Genomic DNA, 20,371 nt, shown 5'->3' on the forward strand with positions numbered 1-20,371 from the left:
AGACAGACAGAAGATCTGGGCTATGAGCCGCATGTTTTCAGCCTCTCATGACTGAGCACCTCATTCTTCCCCACCCAGGCAGGGTGCTAGGGCTGGGGGTCATGCTGGGTGGACAGGGTGACACGTATATTCTCCTAAACCAACCTTTGTATACGTTATTTCCTTCCTCCATCGTAGGAAGAAAGACACTCGGTGACATTTTCCACCCCTCATCTTCTTCCTGTTAAAGAAGAATGGTATTTTGGTTAATTACAGCCCCACTTTATCTGTTGAGACTAGAAATACAAGTGCACGCATCCTGGTGACTGGGCTACGATGAGGCACACAGGCTCCTTCCTAGGTTACGAGCAAAGGTCCAGCCCCTTGCCCACCCACCTGGGCAGTGTTCCAGCTGGCCCGTCTGAGCAGGCAGTGCTGTGTCCACGAACTGGGTGTGGATGATTCTAGAAACTGAGCCCTGCCTGCAGGCCTGCTGAAGCTCCCCTGTTTCAGTCACCCCTCCTGGGGCACCCCATGCCGAGCTTGGTCCTGTTGTCTTATGCTCTGGTTCCTTCTTTGCTCTGAGAGCTGATTCCCAGCCTGAGTCCTACCACCTCCCCTCATGGGCTTGTCGGGACATCTAGCTGCCCGGAATGTGGAGGGGAAGTGCCCATCTTCTTTCCCATCAGAATTCCATTTTCCCATCTTCGTTTGTGGAAAATTCCTCTTAGGTCTGAGGCAAACGTGTCCTCTTCTGTGAAGCTGTGCTGGATTCTTCCAGGTGAAAAAGACTCTCTCCTCACTACGTAGGATTTACTTATACTTCCTGGCACCTGCTTCTCGGCCCCAGCAGACACTGGGAAGAGAGATCGTGGTGTGACATAATGGGGCAGGGGTCCGAAAGCATGCTCAGTGAGCGTCCAAGAATCCCAGCCCAGGAGAACCCGAGACCCTGCACATTAGCAGGTATTAGTGGCAGAGTTCAAACAGGGCCACATCTGTTACATTTCTTGAATGGGGGCATGGGGGCACCTGGGTGGCTCAGTCAGTCGAGTGCTCGACTCTTGATTTCGGCTCAGGTCATGATCCCAGGGTCATTGGATGGAGCCTTGTGTTGGGTTCCATGATCCCAGGGTCATTGGATGGAGCCTTGTGTTGGGTACCATGATCCCAGGGTCATTGGATGGAGCCTTGTGTTGGGTTCCATGATCCCAGGGACATTGGATGGAGTCTTGTGTTGGGTTCCATGATCCCAGGGACATTGGATGGAGCCTTGTGTTGGGTTCCATGATCCCAGGGTCATTGGACGGAGCCTTGTGTTGGGCTCCATGCTGAGTGTGGAGCCTGCTTGGGATTCTCTCTCCCGCTCCCTCTGCCCCTCTACCCTGCTCATGCATGCCCTCTGTCCCCCCACCTCTAAAAAAATGGGATATGCATTCGGCATATACCTCTTAACATATAGGTTCAAATGTCAGATCGGTCACTCAGTGGCTATCAGATACTCTGATTATTTTTTTAGGGTCTGTGTCCTCAGGGTAGGGGTGGGGGTAGGGTTACTGTGGTTTGGAAGAGACTGATTATTTCCCACTCAACGGATTCTAGACCCACAACTGAAAATCAGCCCAGGAGCTCCCATTGCTACTACCCGTGTTTTAAAATAAAAAGGCACCAAAATAATATGAGAGCTCTTTGCAAAAAAATTAAGCATCTCATAACTATTTTCAAGCTTGAAGGTAATTGAGGATGCCAGTTTACTTTTCTGCTCACACTGTTCTCTCAATTCCATGGAGATTCAGAATCAAAATGACTCCTGCTTTTTCGGGCTTCAGACTGCTGTTCCTTCTTACACAGAAGGTAGTCAGCCCATCTGAGATAACCCACAATGTGGAGTCAAAAAATGGGTAGCTGGGTTCTAAGTACATCGGTCCTGATTTTCTCTGGTGGCACCTAGGCTTAATTTTTGTCAGAAAAATTGTCCTGGCCATTATGACGGTGGTAAGAAATATGCCACGTTTCTCACAACGGCCCTCCAAACCGCCAGCTGATGTCCTCCCCCGAGGCCCCTGACCACCGTCCGGGCTCCACCCCTGCAAGCGATGCTTTCCCAGTGGGGGCCTCTTTGCCGGGAAGCCCTTAAAGCTCCTTGCCCTTTAGGAAGACTTAACTCAGGGAAAAGCCCAGCTTTCTCGGCCTCCAGAGGGTTCACTTAAACACGCCTCTTTGTTCCTAACCTTTATCCTGACTTCAGCATCCCATTTCAGGATGCCACAATTAATGGTCACTAGAAACATGCAGCGTAAGGAACAATTAGTATACATCGATGCCTAAAGAAGTGTCTGGAAGGATATACACCACCATGTTAATGATGACGGGTGACGGGTTCCACGCGACCTTTGCTTGTTTTTCTCTTTTTTTTTTTAAATCAATAACCCGATTTCTCCTCCTCTACCCTGAACTTGTGTTGCTTGAGTGATAATTGTTATATATTGCTTGATGGGGGTAATTAGATGAGCATTCAGGGGGATGGGTCTGGGAAAACCAAGCCCTAGGGCCAGCAAAGGACTATCAGGGATTCTCCGGTCTTTATTTCCGACGCTGAATGGAAGGAATCTCCGTTATCTTTCTGGAAACTCGCATTATGGGAAATCAGGGTCCAGTGAAAACGCTCAACCTGAATTATTCTGGTTGATTCAATCAATCAACCAATCAATCAATCAGTCAATCAAGCATCAGTCTGGTCCCGTCTTCTGGTTCAGAGGGTAGCGGTAACCATCGAACCCTGCACCGGTCCCTGTGTGGCTGGCTGTCCTGCCGGCTGAGCAGAGTCGCATGGGTTTTAAGCCTTCTTGATGGAGGCCATTTGGGTGAAACGGTTTTCCTCCCCTTCACACTCTCCTCACCCCTGAAACCCTCTGCTTCTCCTGGCTTCTCCCCCAGCATTCTTTGCTGCAGAGAACCCTGGCCTTACTCTACTGGGCAACATCTCCTCCCTGCCTGCTGCCCCGGGACCTCCCCCAGCCCACACCACGGGTGCATTCCCCCCGTCCCTGAACACTTAGCTCTATCCCTTCGTAAAATCCTTTCTCGACTTTATTGATCATTTGGCAATTTCCTTAAGAAGTATGTATGTGAGCTGCCCTCGGGTCTCAGCCCGAGTCTGTCTGCTGCTGGTGATCTGCTTTCTGCACCCGCTGGCCCGCGCTCCTCTATAGCCGAAGGAGCTCTGCGTCCCAGTGACATGTCCATCAACGCACCTTTTCCTCAAGCATCCTCCTTGGCTTTTCTGGAACATTCCACACAGTGGTTCCCACCCTTCAAAGAACCTCCTGACTTGTCTCCATCATATTATCAGTTCTCACTTCTCACGGTAGCCGGGCGGAGGGGACAGGAGGAGAACCTTCCTTTCGTCCTTCCAGAAACTCACACAGTTGGAAAAGGAAATGGCAGCCTCACTGTCTCCAGGGTGCCGAATGTCTCCCTCCTCCCAGGCTGCTGCCTTCTCTCACTGCTTTCCCCTCTTCCTCCTGCCCTCCTCTGTGGACGCCATCTAGATTCTCCAGCTTAACCCCACACTGGTCTTCCCACAGCCCGTCCATTCTCCTGTCCTCGGTGGGGGCTTTCTGTGCAGGGGGGCCTCTTGAATCTTGCCAGAGTTTGTCTGGAATTTCCACTAACCATGTGATGCATCCGCGTGGGTGTCCCACCCTCCAATCTGTGTCATTCCGAAGCCAGCTCCTGTCTTTCTGTCCCTCATCCTCTGTGGCATCTCAGCGAAGACACTTGGCGTCCACCTCGACTCCTGACCTCCCTCTCGTCCTCCAACACCCAGCCCAGGCCAGTCACCCTTCTCGATGTCTCTAGCATCTGGTGCATCTTTGTACCCCACTACCTCCTCCCAGCACCTTCAGGTGAACATCCAGCATTCCTTTGGGAAGAACTACCGCCCAGCTCTTGAGCCCCAAGCGCTGTTTGGGTGCTGATCGGAGTCCTGGTTTCATCAGGTCGCTGGCTGCTGGGCTGGGTGACAGGTGGCAGAACGGCAGGACGGGAGGAGGCAGTGGCGGCCACGAGGCTGTTGTGGTTCCCCCACCCCAGGGATGGGGAGACCCAGGCAGACCTGGGCTATGAGCGTGAGCTCCTGAAAGGCTGCTGACAGGCCATGTTCTCGGGGAGGCCTCGTCCGTTGTCTCCAGGGCTGGTGGATCCCCACTCTTTTCTGAACCAGCAGCGCTTTCCTTGGCCCTTCTGCATAACCAATGATGTCCTTTCTGGAAGTGGTGATTTTTGAGCTTTTTGGATAGGAGGAAACATGAAAAAAAACTCACACACCTTCTTCTGAGAGTGATACGCTTTCATGTAAAAGTTTATGTACAATTGCAGGGAGTCTATCCTTGGGGTTTCCGTTTCCTGGGTTACAGCTCCTGTCCCTACAGCTCGAGGCTTCTTATCTTCCTCTCTCGCTGTCCTTCAGTGGACACAGAGGATGCTCAGTACGGACATTTCCACGATGACACCTTTATTCCTGATACCAGCTTCTGGAAATTCACTCACTTTTCCATCCTTGTGAAGGAAGACAAAATTTAGTTTGAAATACCCTAACATAATAGAAGAGGGTGGTTGGCTCCATGGTTCACTATGGAGCACCTCTTGGAGCCAAGCGATTGGAGAAGAGGCGCTGTGGTCACGGAAAGGCTCGGTGGCCCTGCAGACAAGCAGAAGCTTCTCAAGCTAATGGTGCTGCATGTGGGTACCAGGCTCTTCCCAGGATTTAGCACGAAGTTACGTGAATGCAGAGAGGACTCTTTAGTATCACATGACCGTGTGGTCTGGGCAGGTAAAATCCATTTAAGATAGTTCCAAATGGCTTAACATATGGCTTGAAAGATAACAAAGAGAAAAGGGTTGTAAGGGTGGATCACATGGTGGTCCTTCTCTGGGTTTTTGTTTCTAAAGCCAACGTGAAGTCCACACAGACGACTGTCAAGCGAATGGCGTGATTCTGACGTTGCAAGCACGTTTGCAAAGCTTGCTGTTGGCTTGCAGAGAACGTTCTCCCGACCAGACTAGCATTGTCCTCTATTACATATTCTTAACAGGGGATGTCCTCGTCTGCGATCCTTAACGCTTTTAGAGATGATTTTCAAACCAAAGATAGAAAGGAAGACTAACTTTTTTTTTTGCTGTTGAAATTTTGAGAATTCTTTATGTATTCTAGATGCTAGTCCTTTGTCAGATCTATAGCCTGCAACCATTTTCTCTTTGTTTCTTCGTCCTCTTCCCAGAGCAAAAGTTTTTTTTATTTTTTTTATTGCTATTTTTTAAACGTTTGTTTATTTATTTTGAGAGAGAGGGAGCGCAAGTGGGAGAGGGGCAGAGAGAGAAGAGGAGAGAGAATCCCAAGCAGGCTCTGTGCTGTCAGTGCAGAACCTGACGCCATGAACTGGGAGATCATGACCCGAGCTGAAATCAAGAGTCAGACGCTTAACCAACTCAGCCACCCAGGTGCCCCTATATTTTTTTTAAAAAAATTTTATTTTGATAAAGTCCAATTCATCAATCTTTCCCTTTGTGGATATTTTTGGCGTCAAATGTAAAAGCTGTTTGCCCAGTGCTAGATCCTGAAGATCTGTTTTCCCTCTTTTTACCTAAAGGTTTTAGTTTTACATGTAAATACATGATCCGTGTTGAGTTAATTTTTGTATAAGAAAAGGTACAGGATAGAAGTTCGTTTTCTTCCCTAGGGGATGAAACGACTAATTTTTGGAAGCTCATTTTTGAAGGTGTCTATGGTGCTTTTATGTTTTCCCTTTACTCGCGCTGGTGAAGGCGAACGAGCCATGAATCAATCTCCTTGCTTCTGTCCTTCAGCATCTCAGCAGAGAGGGTCTCCAGACAGATCCAGATAAGAAATGGAAGACTTTCATGCTTTAAGTGTTAACTTGTCTGCGACGTTTCTTGATGAAATGGAATTGTTCTAAAATGCTGTGCACGATTTACGGAGGTCCACCCTGACGGCACTCTCTCTTCTCATGCCATCAGCCCTCCAGGAAATTGGAAATCCAAGCAGGGGCACCCAAACCCCTTAAACTTCCTTCCGGTCATCTCCAGTTCAAACATCTCAAGATACCACAGGGACACTCACTAATCCTCCGAGTCCTGAATGACAGAGTGTCTAAGGGGAGCTCTGCCCCGCTGCACTAGGGTTGCGGGAGAGGTGTTTTGGGCAGGGCACTCTGAGACACTCTTATGCAGATGGAGGGGACCCCAGGAAGGGGCGGAGGAGGGAGGGGAGGCAGTCATGAAAGGATGACCATGGGTATTTGTGAGCCAGGCCAGGGTGTCACCGTGCTGCTCACTATGAGCCCAGATCTTTGTACCACCAGCTGGATGTGCCTTTCCTTCCTCATCATTTTTGCAAAAAATCAACAAGACAAACAGAACTCACTTCACTCACAGCCTTGTGGATGATGTCTGACTTTAAATGCGTTCTCCAATGGAGATGGACGCAAGCTTCAGAGGAGCTCCGGCCCCTGGCCCACACTTGCCCTTGGGTGGAACCTGGGCTTGCACGGACCTGGCTTCCCGTCTCTTGGGACTCCCTGCCTGGACCTAACAGCCTCCCTGCCTCGATCACTTCCCCACCCACAGGCCATCCCAACCACGGTCGTGAACCACAGACCTTAGACCACAGCTCGCACAGCTTAGGTCTGCTCAGGTCACTACCCCAGGGGTGACTCTCATCTTCTCCAGAAGGTTCCGCCAAGCACCTGCAGGCCACGCTCCAGGCTTCCCCAGCCCCACACCCCACACCCTCCCTGGCCTCTGTCTTCCTTGCTCTCAAGTTGTCCTCTGGTTCCTTGGCTCAGCGATGGCCTGGAATCCTGCCTGGAGCCCCTGACCCCCATGCAGCCTTCTGATTCACTCACCTCCAGACCTTTGTCAACAGCTCCTCTGTGGCCACATATGCTCATTTGTAGCCTTTCTATGGACTTTCTATGGACTTCTTAATATGAGGTCTTTCTCAAGTTTTCTGACCACATATATGTATTGGCAATAGAGAAATGACCAGGTTTACAAAAATACCTGAGGGATAATCCCACAGCTGTGCCACCATGAAAGAGTTAGGAGTGAGTCAGCAAGCGAAGTCAAACCAGTTTCCCCTCTCCCCTGCCTTACTCTTGGGCCAGGATGAATGCGAGATGTCTGTTTCTACAGGTCAACATGCCAGTTCTCACACACAGGAATGCTTTTAGATGCTTTGGGGTTGATTCTAAATTAAGACTCTTGAAAGTCAATACAAAAGGTCACCGGGTAGACCTGTACTTTTCATGAATAGATTCAGTTCTAAGTAGCTCTGAAGGATTTTTCCCTTCATTTCCAGCCACTTCGTAAATGCTGATGGATTCAGAGTTTGCCTCCTGGCCCAAACTGTTCATCATGAAGTGACTCTTTAATTGCCAGTTAATAAAATACCTTCGCTCAACAAAGACCAGATTGTATAGCTGATAATTTCAGATTTTTTTTTTTTTTATGGAACACGCTTCATTAACAGTGAATTTTTAATTTGCAAGTGTCAAACTCCCTAATGCATATTTAGAGCAAGAGAATGCTTAGAATAAAATTGAAATCCTTCCAATTGTCCTTATTCTCAGGCACCGCTTGAAAAGTATCTTGCAGCGTGTGAGGGGGGGCTTTAAAAATTAACTGTAGCAAGTAAGCTCTCTTCTTCTCATTTTGTTTATTTTTTTAATTTTTCTTCTGCAACACATTAGAAGCTTTGGGACCCAAGCAGAGTAGTAAGGGACAACAGGTGGCCTCGTGGGTTGGGTTCCCTGGAAACACTCAGATGGAGGCCGAGGGGGTGATCTACTGGGAACACCACCCACCGGGAGGGGAGCAGCCCCGGGAAGAGAACCGGATGTAGCTGAGCTGTGCTACCCCTGGACGTGAGCGGTCAGGTGACCCACAGGGAGCCTGGGAGCTGGGACCACCCTTCAGAATGGCCCCACGGAGGGGGGTTGGCTGTCCCTGGGCGGCGTGGCCTTGGAGCAGCAATTCCCGGGGCGGAATTAGATGAGGGGTCAGCACAAGACGCTGGGTAGCTGGGGACTGAGCTGGGGTTGCGGTGGAGCGGGTTGTGCCCAGAGCGAGCTGTAAGAGGTCTCTCTTCTCTGCAAAAGAAGAGCACACCATGCAACGTGGTGAAGGAGAGGGACAAAGATGGATGGGGGCAGGTTCTGTCAGCCACAGTGCCGGAGAAGGGGAGAAGAACCTGGCAGAAGGGGCAATTGTCTCCAGCTGGGTAGCTGCAATCGTGCAAGGGAGACTTTTTTTTAAGTTTATTTATTTGAGTGGGGGAGGGGCAGAGAGAAAGGGAGAGGGAATCCCAAGCAGGCTCCGCGCCCTCCGCGCAAAGCCCGACGTGGGGCTCGAACCCACACACCATAAGATCATGACCTGAGCTGAAATCGAGAGTCAGACGCTTAACAGACTGAGCCACCCAGGCGCCCCGTGCAAGGGATTTTTTAACAAGAGGTTGGCCTTCATCACCACCACCCAGGCCTTGCATTTACGTGGAGTCTGGGTATTGTCATTGTACGTCCACCATCAGTCTCCTTTCTCCCCTGCTCACAGTTTCTGACTCCTTGGTCCCATCACTGGTCCTGGACTATGCAGCCTGTCCCGTGTCTCTCTTGAATCCACCTTTTGGAACAGGAGGAGTGTGGCCGCTGCTACCTGAGCGACAGCTGGGTCTCTGCCCCTGGACAGAGTCACAGACGGACCATCACCCTTAAGGATCCGTTCTCTTGAGTCGACTGAGATCAGGGTTTTGGTCAGCTGTGAAGAAGGAACATTCCTATGAAGAAATGCTTCTTTAAACACAATCACGCTTCAGGATGATGCCAGCTTCCAGCCTGAGCTCCACCCCCTCAGAAGGAGTTTCTGCTGGGAGAACACTGCCCTGGGCGCCCACCTCTCCACGTGCTTGAAGGTGAAGACCCCGCCAGTTATCCCCCCAAGACAGCAGCACCTGGTGAATCCAGCCACGGCCACCACCTTCCCCCTTGCACGAGGGGAGGCCTGGCCCAAAGTGACACTGTTTGAACTCTGATTTCCTTTGGATAGTAAGAAGGAAAAACTCCCACTAAAATGTAGCCACCATGTCAACGTGAAGGGATAAATTTGAACGAACACACTTCGGTTAAAGCAGTTAAGATTATTTTGACTTTGCAGTGGTCATCTGGTTCGCCAGCATTTTTCCTGATGTCTACCTTTGAGGAAAGACCGGAGGGATCACTGATTTTGAGGAATAAAAATTTCAAAGGTATCCCATACATGAATAAACACGTACAGGGTCCGAGTCCTTGAAACCACTCTTTATCCTAATATTTATTTACTACAAGTCACAGAGAGGATGGTGATGGGTGATGGAGCAGCATAAAAAAAATACTGAAAGACAGTTGGTAGGAAAGAACGGTTGCCTAGGAAACGAATGTCTGCCATCTCCGGAGGGGACCAAGCCGCGGATTCAAAGCAAAAAAAGTCACTTAAAAGAAAATTTCTAAAATTCCAAATTCCTTACCTTGCTTTTTTCCCTTGTGTTTTTCTTTTCCTTATCTTCCTTAGGTTTCTTGGGTTTCTTTGCCTTCTTTTTATTCTTTTTGTTTTTCTCCTCCTCTTCTTGGCTTGCAAGAATATCTTCAGTAACCTGGTAAGGAACACAGAATGAGCATCGTGCTTTAATGGAGCCCCATCGGGATGAGGACTGGTTTTCCCGTCTGGAGGAAGTATGTGTGCTGATCAGTGCCCCCTCCCTCCCTGCCTTGCTCTGGGGCCCAAGGCAGACCCTCGTGGGGACCTCGCGGGCTGCTGGCTGCCTCTGGCTGGATTTATCGGGCAGCCGTCGGATCTTGGGGGCGGTTGAAAGGGAGGCTGGACATTTCTGAACCCAGTCCCGACGCAGGGGAGCTCACGGCTTCCTAGGCCAGACCTGCTCACACTTTCCCCAGTGGAGCTGAGGCTACCTTGGTTTCCTGCCTGGACTCCATGGGACAGGCGCCCTTCCAATAACTTTTCTTTTCTTTTCTGTCTTTTTTATGAAAAATTTTGAAAAAAAATATTTTGAGAGAGAGAGAGAGAGAGCGCGCGCGAGCAGGGGAGGGGCAGAGAGACAGGGAGAGAGAGAATCCCAAGCAGGCTCTACACTATCAGCACAGAGCCCGATGAAGGGCTTGATCCCATGCACCGTGAGACAGGCTCCAGGCTCTGAGCTGTCAGCATACAGCCCGACTGGGGGCTCGAGCTCACGAAACACGAGATCATGACCTGAACTGACGTTGGACACTTAACCGGCTGAGCCACCCAGGCGCCCCTCATGATTGGTTTCTTTCATCTGTGACTTCATTTCTATTTCCTACAGTGACAAACCCCCTTTATTCTTCCCAAATTTTCAATATCTTTTAAGAAGTACCTGGTTCACATCAGATTAGCTTCATCAGAGAATTAGTAAAGGTTTTGAAAAATCACACAATCCCTTCTGTACAACAGATGTTTGCTGAGCTCCCATTTGCTGTGGCTGAGAGCCATGAATTCTGGGAGATGTGAGGGTGCCGGTGATAGGACCCATTTCCTGTTAGACCCTGGGGCTCCGCCCATCACTGGTCATGTGACCGAGACAAGTGGCATGACATCCCTAGGACCTAGTTTCCGAGTTTCATTTTCTGAAGTGAAGTCGGTACTCGCGTCCATTGCATATATGATAAACCAGACATGGTCCTAAGAGCAGCACAAAGACGAACTCATTTACTGCTAAATGCAGCCCAGGGATGGGAGCTGTCACCAACCTGTTTTGTCGGTAAGAGAACAGGGCACAAAGGGTTCAGTCATGTGGCCAAGGACACACAGCTGGGGGGTGCAGAGCTGGGATCCAAAGAGGCACTAACCGGGATGAATTTCACAACACAGAAAGGAACGAGGCAAGGTGTGCCCAGCGTAGGTCGATTTATCCTATCATACGAAACGCATATAGTTCAATAAAAAAAAAATAATAATACTCTCCAGTTTCAGGATCCATACATATGTCGTCCAAGTAAAAAAGGCATATGAGGGAACGCCCAATGCCAAATTGAGGACAGTGGTTTCTTCTGGACGGCAGGGTATGCAATTAAACCAAAAGGCTAGTAGCATTTCACCTCTACTACATTGTACTAAATCATCCTCCTGGGACCAGGGCTGCTTGTTACGCCTTGTTAGTGATTTACGACACTGCTGACGTTTATTTTCTAGTATTATATTTTTGTTATTTATACCTACGTGGCTTTTAGGAGCTTAGTTCAAACCTTTAAAAATATAAACGATACAGCTTTATTGTGAACCAAGCAGGATATTCTGGTCCCATCTGGACTTAAAAACAACACCACCACCATAGTCATTAGTCATGTGCCCTACTTCCCTCTATCCAGAGGTCTGCCCGTCCCCTAGGCTCTAGTGAAGCTCTCGGTGGGATGAGGCTCACAGAAAGGGTGCTGGGGAGGGTGAGAGGTGACGTATGTGTTGCACACATTATATGGTAATAAAAAGGGTGTCTTTGGATGGAATTAAAAGTCTCTTGTCCAAGTAGCAATGTTTTCCTTGGGGATCAGGCTCGCCTCAACTCAGAGACCCAAATCATGGCCGCTCAGGACTTTTACGTTTGGAGCACTTATGGAGCATGAATATTTTTTTGGTCCTTGGAAGTCTGGAAGCTTTCAGAAACGTAAAGACAATTTTCAAAAAATAGCCCAATGTATAAAATGTGAGCGGCTATACAAAATGGTGACATCCTTATTTGTGGAACATACAATTCAGTGTATCTTTGAAAGCCTTTTCCATTGTATTATTTATTTCCTCCATATCCTTAGTTTATTAATTTGATGAATAAATACATTCACATGGCCCACACTTCAAGAACGACAGAAGAGCATGTAGTGAAATGTTCCATTCCCATGCTGTGAGCCAGTCAGCTTTCTAAAGCCAGCCGCAATTCCTTGGAGATACTTCTGGAGACATTTTATATAGCTGTATGCAAATATATGTGCGCACACACACACACACACATGGCTGTGTTATGTTTGCCAATGGTGTGAAATAGTGTGTGATTGGAGTTTGTCTTTTTTTTAAGCCAATGTTGGATTTATTTTGTTCTTGGTTTTTTCTTTTTTTTTTTAAGATTTTTTTTTTGAGTGAGAGAGACAGTGTATGTGCTTGAGAGTGGGGGGAGAGGGTAGAGCGAGAGAAAGAAGAGAGAGAGAGAGAAGGAGAGAGAGAATCTTAAGCAGGCCCCCTGCTCAGCCCAGAGCCCGACATGAGGCTTGATCCCCTGACCCTGGGATCATGACCTGAGCCAGAATCAAGAGTTGGGCGCTCAACCAACTAAGCCACCCAGGTGCCCCTCCTCTTGAGTTTCAACCCTAGCAAAATCTTCCAAAGTACACAAATGTGTACACAGGTATACACACAAACACATAACGTAAACATAGACTGGTCATTCTATACAAACGTCAGTGTATCGTACCCACTGTCCTTGTGAACTTTTCTCCTGATAATGTCCTGGCCGTCTTTCCTTCGCAGTGCGTAAAGGGCTTCCTTGTTCTTTTTTTTATAGGTGTAGTGTCGATTATCTGGCTGTTCTCCCACCGATGGAGTTAGGTTGTTCCCCATTGTTTGCTTTCACTAGCAACGCTGCACGAGTAAGTGCATGCAAATATCATCTGGCAGGTGTGTGGGCCTATCTGCAGGATGAGTTCCTAGTATGCTGGGTCAAGGGTATGTCCATTTGTAATGCGGTCCCACTGCCCCCATCGGGCTGCCAACTTCTACTCTGCCAGCAGTGCAAGGGGGTGCTTCTTTCCTTATATGCTCTGACATGGTGTGACCCCGTGTATTTATGTTTGCTACCCGAACGGCTGAGAAAATGGTATGTCACTGGAGTTGCTTCTCAATAGCAGTGCTGAATTTATCTTGCTCACGCTCTTCAACTTTAGCAAAACCTCCCAAAGTCAGAAGGACCCTTTATTGCTTTGCTAAGGCAGCCGCCATGTTTTCAGGAAACTGTGGGGCCTGAGGGCCAAATCTGGCCCCGCCACCTGGTTTCTTTCACAATAATATAATATATCATAATGTAATTTTTTGAGGCATGTTTTACATAGCATGTATTCGCACATTCCAAGGGTACAATTCAATTGTTTTTAGTGGATACACCAAGTTGTGCAACCATCACCATGAATCCGATTTAGAACATTTCCATCACCCCAGTGTGAGCCCCTCATGTCTGTGGTCAGTCCTTTGCTTTTCTTTCACCCCTTGACAGGCAAATGCTAATCTCCTCCCTGCCTCCATACAGTCACTTTATCTGGATGTTTCCTGTAAATGGAATCATTTAATGTGTGGTCTCTTATGTCTGGTTCCTTTGCGTCTGCATCATGTTTTCGAGGTCTACCCATGTTGCGGTGTATCTCAATTGATGTTTCCTTTTTTATCGCCAAATAATACTCCTTTGAATGGACGCACCACATCTGCCCTATCCAGTGATGAGATATTTAAGTTGTTCCAAAGTTTTGGCTATTATGAATAATAGTCTCATGAACGTTCATACATAAACTTTTTTGTGTGGACATATTTTCATTTCTCTTGGATAGAGGCCCGAGAGTGGGCTGCTGGGTCATTTGGCATCTTTATATTTAACTTTTTTTTTAAAGTAGGCTTCAGGGGTGCCTGGGCGGCTCAGTCAGTTAAGTGTATGACTTTGGCTCAGGTCATGATCTCACAGTTCATGAGTTCGAGCCCCGTGTCGGGCTCTGTGCTGACAGCTCAGAGCCTGGAGCCTCCTTCGGATTCTGTGTCTCCTTCTCTCTGTTCCTCCCCAGCTCAGGCTCTGTCTCTCTCTCTCTCAAAAATAATAAATAAAAACAAACCTTTAAAAAAAACTAGTGAAGTAGGCCTCATACTCAATGTGGAGCCCAATGAGGGGCTTGAACTCAGGATCCTGAGATCAAGATCTGAGCTGAGATCAAGAGTTGGACACTTAACAGACTGAGCCACCCAAGCCCTCCTATATCTAACTTTAGGGGCGCCTGGGTGGCTCAGTTGGTTAAGTGGCCGACTTCAGCTCACATCATGATCTCTCAGTCCGTGAGTTCGAGCCCCGCGTCGGGCTCTGTGCTGACAGCTCAGAGCCTGGAGCCTGTTTCAGATTCTGTGTCTCCCTCTCTCTGACCCTCCCCCGTTCATGCTCTGTCTCTCTCTGTCTCAAAAATAAATAAATGTTAAAAAAAAAATTTATATCTAACTTTAAAGAAACTGACAAACTTTTCTCCAAGTGGCCCCACCATTTTGTGTTCCTACCAGCACCACAGGAGGGTTCCCTTTTCTCTGCACCCTCAACATTTGTTATTGTCTGTCCTCCTGATTGTCGCCATCCTAGTGGGTATGAAATGGTCTCATTGCAGGATTTATTCATTCATTCATTTATTTATTATTTATTTATTTAAAGTTTAGTTAACACACAGTGCAATATTGGTTTCAGGAGTAGAATTCAGTGACTCATCTCTTACATACAACACCCAGTGCTCGTCATTTACAAGTGCCTTCCTTAATGCCCGTCACTGATTTAGCCCATCCCCCACCCACTTCCGTCCATCAATCCTCGGTTTGTTCTCTATCATCGAGTCTTCCGTGGTTTGTTTCCCTCTCTTTTCCTCCCCCCCCTTTCCATATGTTCATCTGTTTTCTTTCTCTCTTTTTTTTTAATGTTTATTTATTTTTGAGAGAGAGACACACGGAGTGTGAGCAGGAGAGGGGCAGAGAGAGAGGGAGACACAGAATCCGAAGCAGGCTGCAGGCTCCGAGCCGTCAGCAAAGAGCCCAATCGATGCAAGGCTCGAACTCACGAACTGTGAGATCATGACCTGAGCCGAAGTCGGACGCTTAACCGACTGAACCTCCCAGGCGCCCCTCATCTGTTTTACTTCTTAAATTCCACACGAGTGAAATCATACGGTACTTGTCTTTATCTGACTTCTGACTGACTTATTTCACTTAGCATAATACATTCTAGCTCCATCCATGTCACTGCAAATGGCAAGATTTCACTCTTTTTGTTGGCTGAGTAATATTCCATTGTATATATCTATATGCCACATCTTCTTTATCCATTCATCAGCTGATGGACATTTGGGCGGTCTCCATAGTTTGCCTATTGTTGATAGTGCTGCTCTAAAACATTGGGGTGCATGTATCCCTTCAAATCTGTATTTTTGTAACTTTTGGGTAAATATCTAATAGTGCAATTGCTGGATCATAAGGTAGTTCTATTTTTAGTTTTTTTGAGAAACCTCCACACTGCTATCCAGAGTGGCTGTACCAGTTTGCATTTCCACCAGCAGTGCAAGAGGGCCCCCCTTTCTCTGTATCCTTGCCAACACTTGTTGTTTCTTACGTTGTTAATTCTAGGCATTTGGACAGGTGTGAGGTGGTATCTCATCATGGTTTTGATTTGTGTTTCCCTGATGATGAGTGATGCCGAGGATCTTTTCATGTGTCTGTCGGCCATCTGGATGTCTTCTTTGGAAAAGTGCCTGTTCATGTCTTCTGCTCATTTCTTTTCTGGGTTGTTTGTTTTTTGGGTGTTGAGTTTGATAAGTTTTTTATAGATTTTGGACACCAACTCTTTATCAGCTATGTCAGTTGCAAATATTTTCTCCCATTCCGTAGGCTGCCTTTTTGTTTTGTTGATTGTTTCCTTCACTTTTCAAAAGCTTTTTATCTGGATGAAGTCCCAATGGTTCATGTTTGCTTTTGTTTCCCTTACCTTAGACGACATGTCTAGTAAGAGGTTGCTATGGCCGAGGTCAAAGAGGTTGCTGCCTGTGCTCTCTTCTAGGATTTTTTCCTGTCTCACATTTAGGTCTTTCATCCATTTTGAATTTATTTTTGGGTATGGCATAAGGAAGTGGCCCAGTTTTATTCTGCATGTTGCTGTCCAGTTTTCTCAGCACCATTTGTTGAAGAGACTATCTTTTTTCCATTGGATATTCGTTCCTGCTTTGTTGAAGCAACTGTATGTTGACCATACAATTGTGGGTTCATAGCAGTTTTAAATTTTATCTCCCTAGTGACTAATGGTGTCAAGCATCTTTTCCTGTGCTAATTAGCTATTCATATACGATCCATTGTGCATGGTCTTCAAGTCTTTTGCCCGTTCTTTGACTGAATAGGCTTCTTGTTGAGACGTTAGAGTTCTTTGTTTATCCTGGATATAAATCCCTTTCCAGATATGTCTGAAGACATATCTTCCCCCAGTCTGTTTTTGTCTTTGCATTTTTTTGATGGCATCTTTTGAGGTGTAAAATTTTTGAATTTTGATGAGGTTCAATTGAGCAATGTCTGTTAGTTCAGTTCTAATTTGCGTTTCTGTTATAGGCATGGGGTTGATAATCTTTTCATATTCTGAACATCTTTTATTATGTTTCAAACCCATTTACATTTTTTCTGAGAATTGCCTGTTCATATCCTTTGGCTTTTTAAAATATCAGGTTATTGATCTTTTTTTTACAGACCTGCAGGAGCTCTTTATATATGAAAACAATGACCTCCTGTGTGTGATGCTCATTACAAGTAATTATCCTACTGTGTCATTGGTCATTGGACTTCACTTGGGGTTGGTTTTGCCACGTGGGTTAGAAACTGTGTGTGCGTCATTTAAAATTTCATTTTTTTCTTCTATGACTCCTGGGTTGTGCAGCAGAGGTAGAAATGTCTTTCTCACTCTGAGGTTATGACATTTCTTCCTTGGCTTCTTCTAGTTCTTTTGTGTTTTTGTTTTGTTTGGCGTTTACATCTTTGATGCATCTGGAAGCATTCTGGTAGAAGCTATAAAGAAACAGGGATTTAATTTTCTTCTTTTTTTCAGATGATGACCTACTTATTCTAATACTATTTATTAAGTGGTCTTTTCTCCCCCTTACCCAAGAAAGGTGAGATGCCATCTTTATTATGGACTAAATTTGCATAAATTTGGGTATATTTCTTGAATATTTCCTATTCTTTTTCATTGATGCGTCTTTTTAGTTATTTGCCTCTTTCAATGGGCTTTTTAAAAAAAAATTCTTTTCGGGGCGCCTGGGTGGCTCAGTCGGTTAAGCATCCGACTTCAGCTCAGGTCATGATCTCACAGTCCGTGGGTTTGAGCCCCGCGTCGGGCTCTGTGCTGACAGCTCAGAGCCTGGAGCCTGTTTCAGATTCTGTGTCTCCCTCTCTCTGTGACCCTCCCCCGTTCATGCTCTGTCTCAAAAATAAATAAATGTTAAAAAAAAATTAAAAAAAAAATTCTTTTCAACCGACTGAGCCACCCAGGCGCCCCTAGGAAAAGAAATTAAAAAAAAAATTTTTTTTTACATTTACTTATTTTTGAGAGACAGAGAGAGACAGAGCACAAGTGGGGGAGGGGTAGAGAGAGAGGGAGACACAGAATCTGAAGCAGGCTCCAGGCTCAGAGCTGTCAGCACAGAGCCCGACGCGGGGCTCGAACTCATGAACCGCGAGATCATGACCTGAGCAGAAGTTAGACGCTTAACTGATTGAGCCACTGAGACCCCCGCAATGGGCTCTCATTGACACGGTTCAATACTGGGTAGGGCTAGTTTCTTCTCATTATATTGTGCTTTTGGAATTTTATTGGTTATTCTTGGGTATTGACTTTCTATTTAAAGTTTAAAATCAGGTTGGTCACAGGGCATCTGGGTGGCTCAGTTGGTTGAATGTCTGACTTTGGCTTAGGTCATGATCTCACAGTTTGTGGGTTCAAGCCCCACGTCCGGCTCTGTGCTGACAGCTCAGAGCCTGGAGGCTGCTTTGGATTCTGTGTCTCCCTCTCTTTCTTCCCCTCCCCTGCCTGTTCTCTCTCTCTGTGTTTCTCTCAAAAATAAATAAAATAAATATAAATTAAAAAACAGGAAAATCAGGTTGGTCACATTCTGTGAGGCCTGCCCACCCCACCTCCACCATAATGCCACTGGTATTTTTGTTTGGATCGTAGTACACGTACAGATGAAGTTTGGGAGAGCTGACTCATATTTACGGTGCTGCGTATCCCTGCCTAAGAACACAGGGTGCTTTTATCTCTTGTCCTCTGCATCCCTCACAGCGTTTTGAACTTTTCTTCACATAGAACACACATTTATTATTAAGTTTGTTCCTGGATGCTTTATTGTTTTGTTGCTGTTGCTGTTGAAAACGGACCGTTCTGTTCTACTTTCTTTCCAGCCGCTGTTTGCACACACGAACGCTTTTGCTCTCTGGAACTCCCCGTCTTCCTTCTCGTACTGTGGGAAGGGGCTGTTCAGTTTATTCTTCTACGTGTAGAGCAAACCTGCAAAAAGTGTCCGCTTTGCCTCTTCCGTTCTAATTTCTCTATCTCTACGTTCTTTCTCCTGTCCCACCGTGCTTGATAGATCCTAGGGGACAGTGGTGAAAATGGCCACCCTTGTATTTTTCATGACATTGGTGGAATTGTCGCTTGTGAATTTCATTAAGCACAATATTAGATCTTGAACCAAGAAATACTTTGTCACGTTCAAGAAGTATCCCTATATTCTGATTTTTTTGGTTTGTTTCATAATATCACAAATGGCTGTTGAATTTGTTTTTTTAATATTTATTTATTTTAACATTTATTTATTTTTGAGAGAGAGAAACAGCACGAACAGGGGAGGGGAAGAGAGAGAAAGACACACAGAATCCGAAGCGGGTTCCAGGCTCTGGGCTGTCAGTGGTTCTGGCGTGCTGATATTTCGGTTTGAATTTTTGCATTAAAACTTGTAACGAAGACTGGTCTGTGGTTCTATTTGTCCTCAGCCTTTCTGGGGAGTTGGTAGCAATGGGATTATGCTCACTTCGTAGCAAGTGTTTGCACTGTTTGTTTTTTACAAACGTAAAGTTGACTCTTTAGGTACATGCGACCATGCTTGTGCTTGGCCTGTCTCTATCCTCCTCCTTCCGTTAGCGACGACTGTTACGACCTCCTGCAAGATTTCCACGTGCGCCGCCTGAGGTACATGACGCACATCACCTCATCTAACCATCACATCAGCCCCGGGAAGGAGGCAGCACTGGGATGTCCATTTGCGGAGGAGAAAACTGAGGTGCGAGGGGAGGCTGTGGACGTAGCGAGTGCTGGGACTCTGGTTCATCATCACTACGCTGTCCCCAGTCTTCACTCACCTATGTTTAAAAGTCACGCTGCCTCAGGGCGCCTGGGTGGCTCAGTCCATTAAGCATCTGACTCTTGGTTTCAGCTCAGGTCACGATCTCGTGGTTCATGAGATCGAGCCCTGAGTCGGGCTCTGTGCTGACAGCGCGGAGCCTGCTTGGGATTCTCTCGCGCGCTCTCTGCCCCTCCAGGGCTCATGCTCATGCTCTCTCTCAAAAATAAATAAACATTAAAAGAAAGTCCTGCTGCCTTGCGGCTGGCCTCCTTTGCTTTATTTTAATGTATTAACTGGAGATCCTCAGTTTCTTTTGTTTTTAGTAGACATCAGCCCTACTTGTGAACGTCTCTTGTACACGATTTAGACACGGCACCAACTTTCTTCATCCTGAGATCACTCCCTTTCTAAACTAACACAAAATGCATTTGGGGCCTGGCCGTGGGCTTTCAGGACACAGCGTGTGCCTGACAACGTAGCTGCAGAGACAAGACCTAACCGTGTAAAAACGAGAAATGGCACCAAGTCGGAATGATAGCCACTCAAGGCAGGGTTTGATGGGCTGGGGGGGTTATGTGGTCGCTGAGTTCCAAGGAGGACAGGAGTCTGCCGGAGGGCGGAGTGAAGGCTGGGAAGCTGAGGTCAGCTTCTGATGGGGGGTGGGGGGGAAGAGCGCTTCCCTTTGATCCCTAGGGTTCACTCAGGGGAGCACAGGGTGGGGTGGGAGGTCAGTAGTGCTGAGGGTGAGAAACCCTGACCTGTAGCATGGCTTTTACCTCTGCGTGTGCTTCGTGTTCCTTAACTGGGTCCCTCCTAAGGAGCATTAGTCTGTTTTCCTCGTCAGTGCTACAAACGGGGCAGACACGGACAGCTGGTTCAGCCATGTGTATGGCAGGGGGCAGCAAATCACACCGCAGGGGCCAAATCCGGCCTGCTGCCCAGTTTGTAAATAAAGTTTTATTGGAACACAGCCATGCCCATTCGTTACCTACTGTCCGTGTTCACTTTCATGCTAGGATGGCAGAGTTGAGCAGCTGTGGCAGAGAACGTTGTTCCATAGCCTCAAATATTGACCATTTGGCCCTTTATGGAAAAAGTTTGTTGGCTCCGATCTACGGCAACTTGTCTTACCATGTCCTTGGAGTAAATTC

At 47.0% G+C, this 20,371-nt stretch overlaps 1 protein-coding gene across 2 annotated transcripts in view; it reads right to left on the reverse strand.

Moving 5' to 3' along the window:
- IQCA1 (IQ motif containing with AAA domain 1) overlaps nucleotides 1-20,371 on the reverse strand; it is a 155,054-nt gene that overhangs the window by 66,744 nt on the left and 67,939 nt on the right. For both annotated transcript variants that reach the window (XM_045034667.1, XM_006935734.5), the window contains exons 8-9: nucleotides 9,563-9,688; nucleotides 145-220 (exon numbers count right to left, since the gene is read on the reverse strand). In XM_045034667.1, coding sequence (XP_044890602.1) covers nucleotides 145-220; nucleotides 9,563-9,688 — 202 coding nt within the window. The remainder of the gene's footprint in view (nucleotides 1-144; nucleotides 221-9,562; nucleotides 9,689-20,371) is intronic.

Source organism: Felis catus, chromosome C1 (assembly GCF_018350175.1).
Source record: "Felis catus isolate Fca126 chromosome C1, F.catus_Fca126_mat1.0, whole genome shotgun sequence".
Classification (NCBI taxonomy): Eukaryota; Metazoa; Chordata; class Mammalia; order Carnivora; family Felidae; genus Felis; species Felis catus.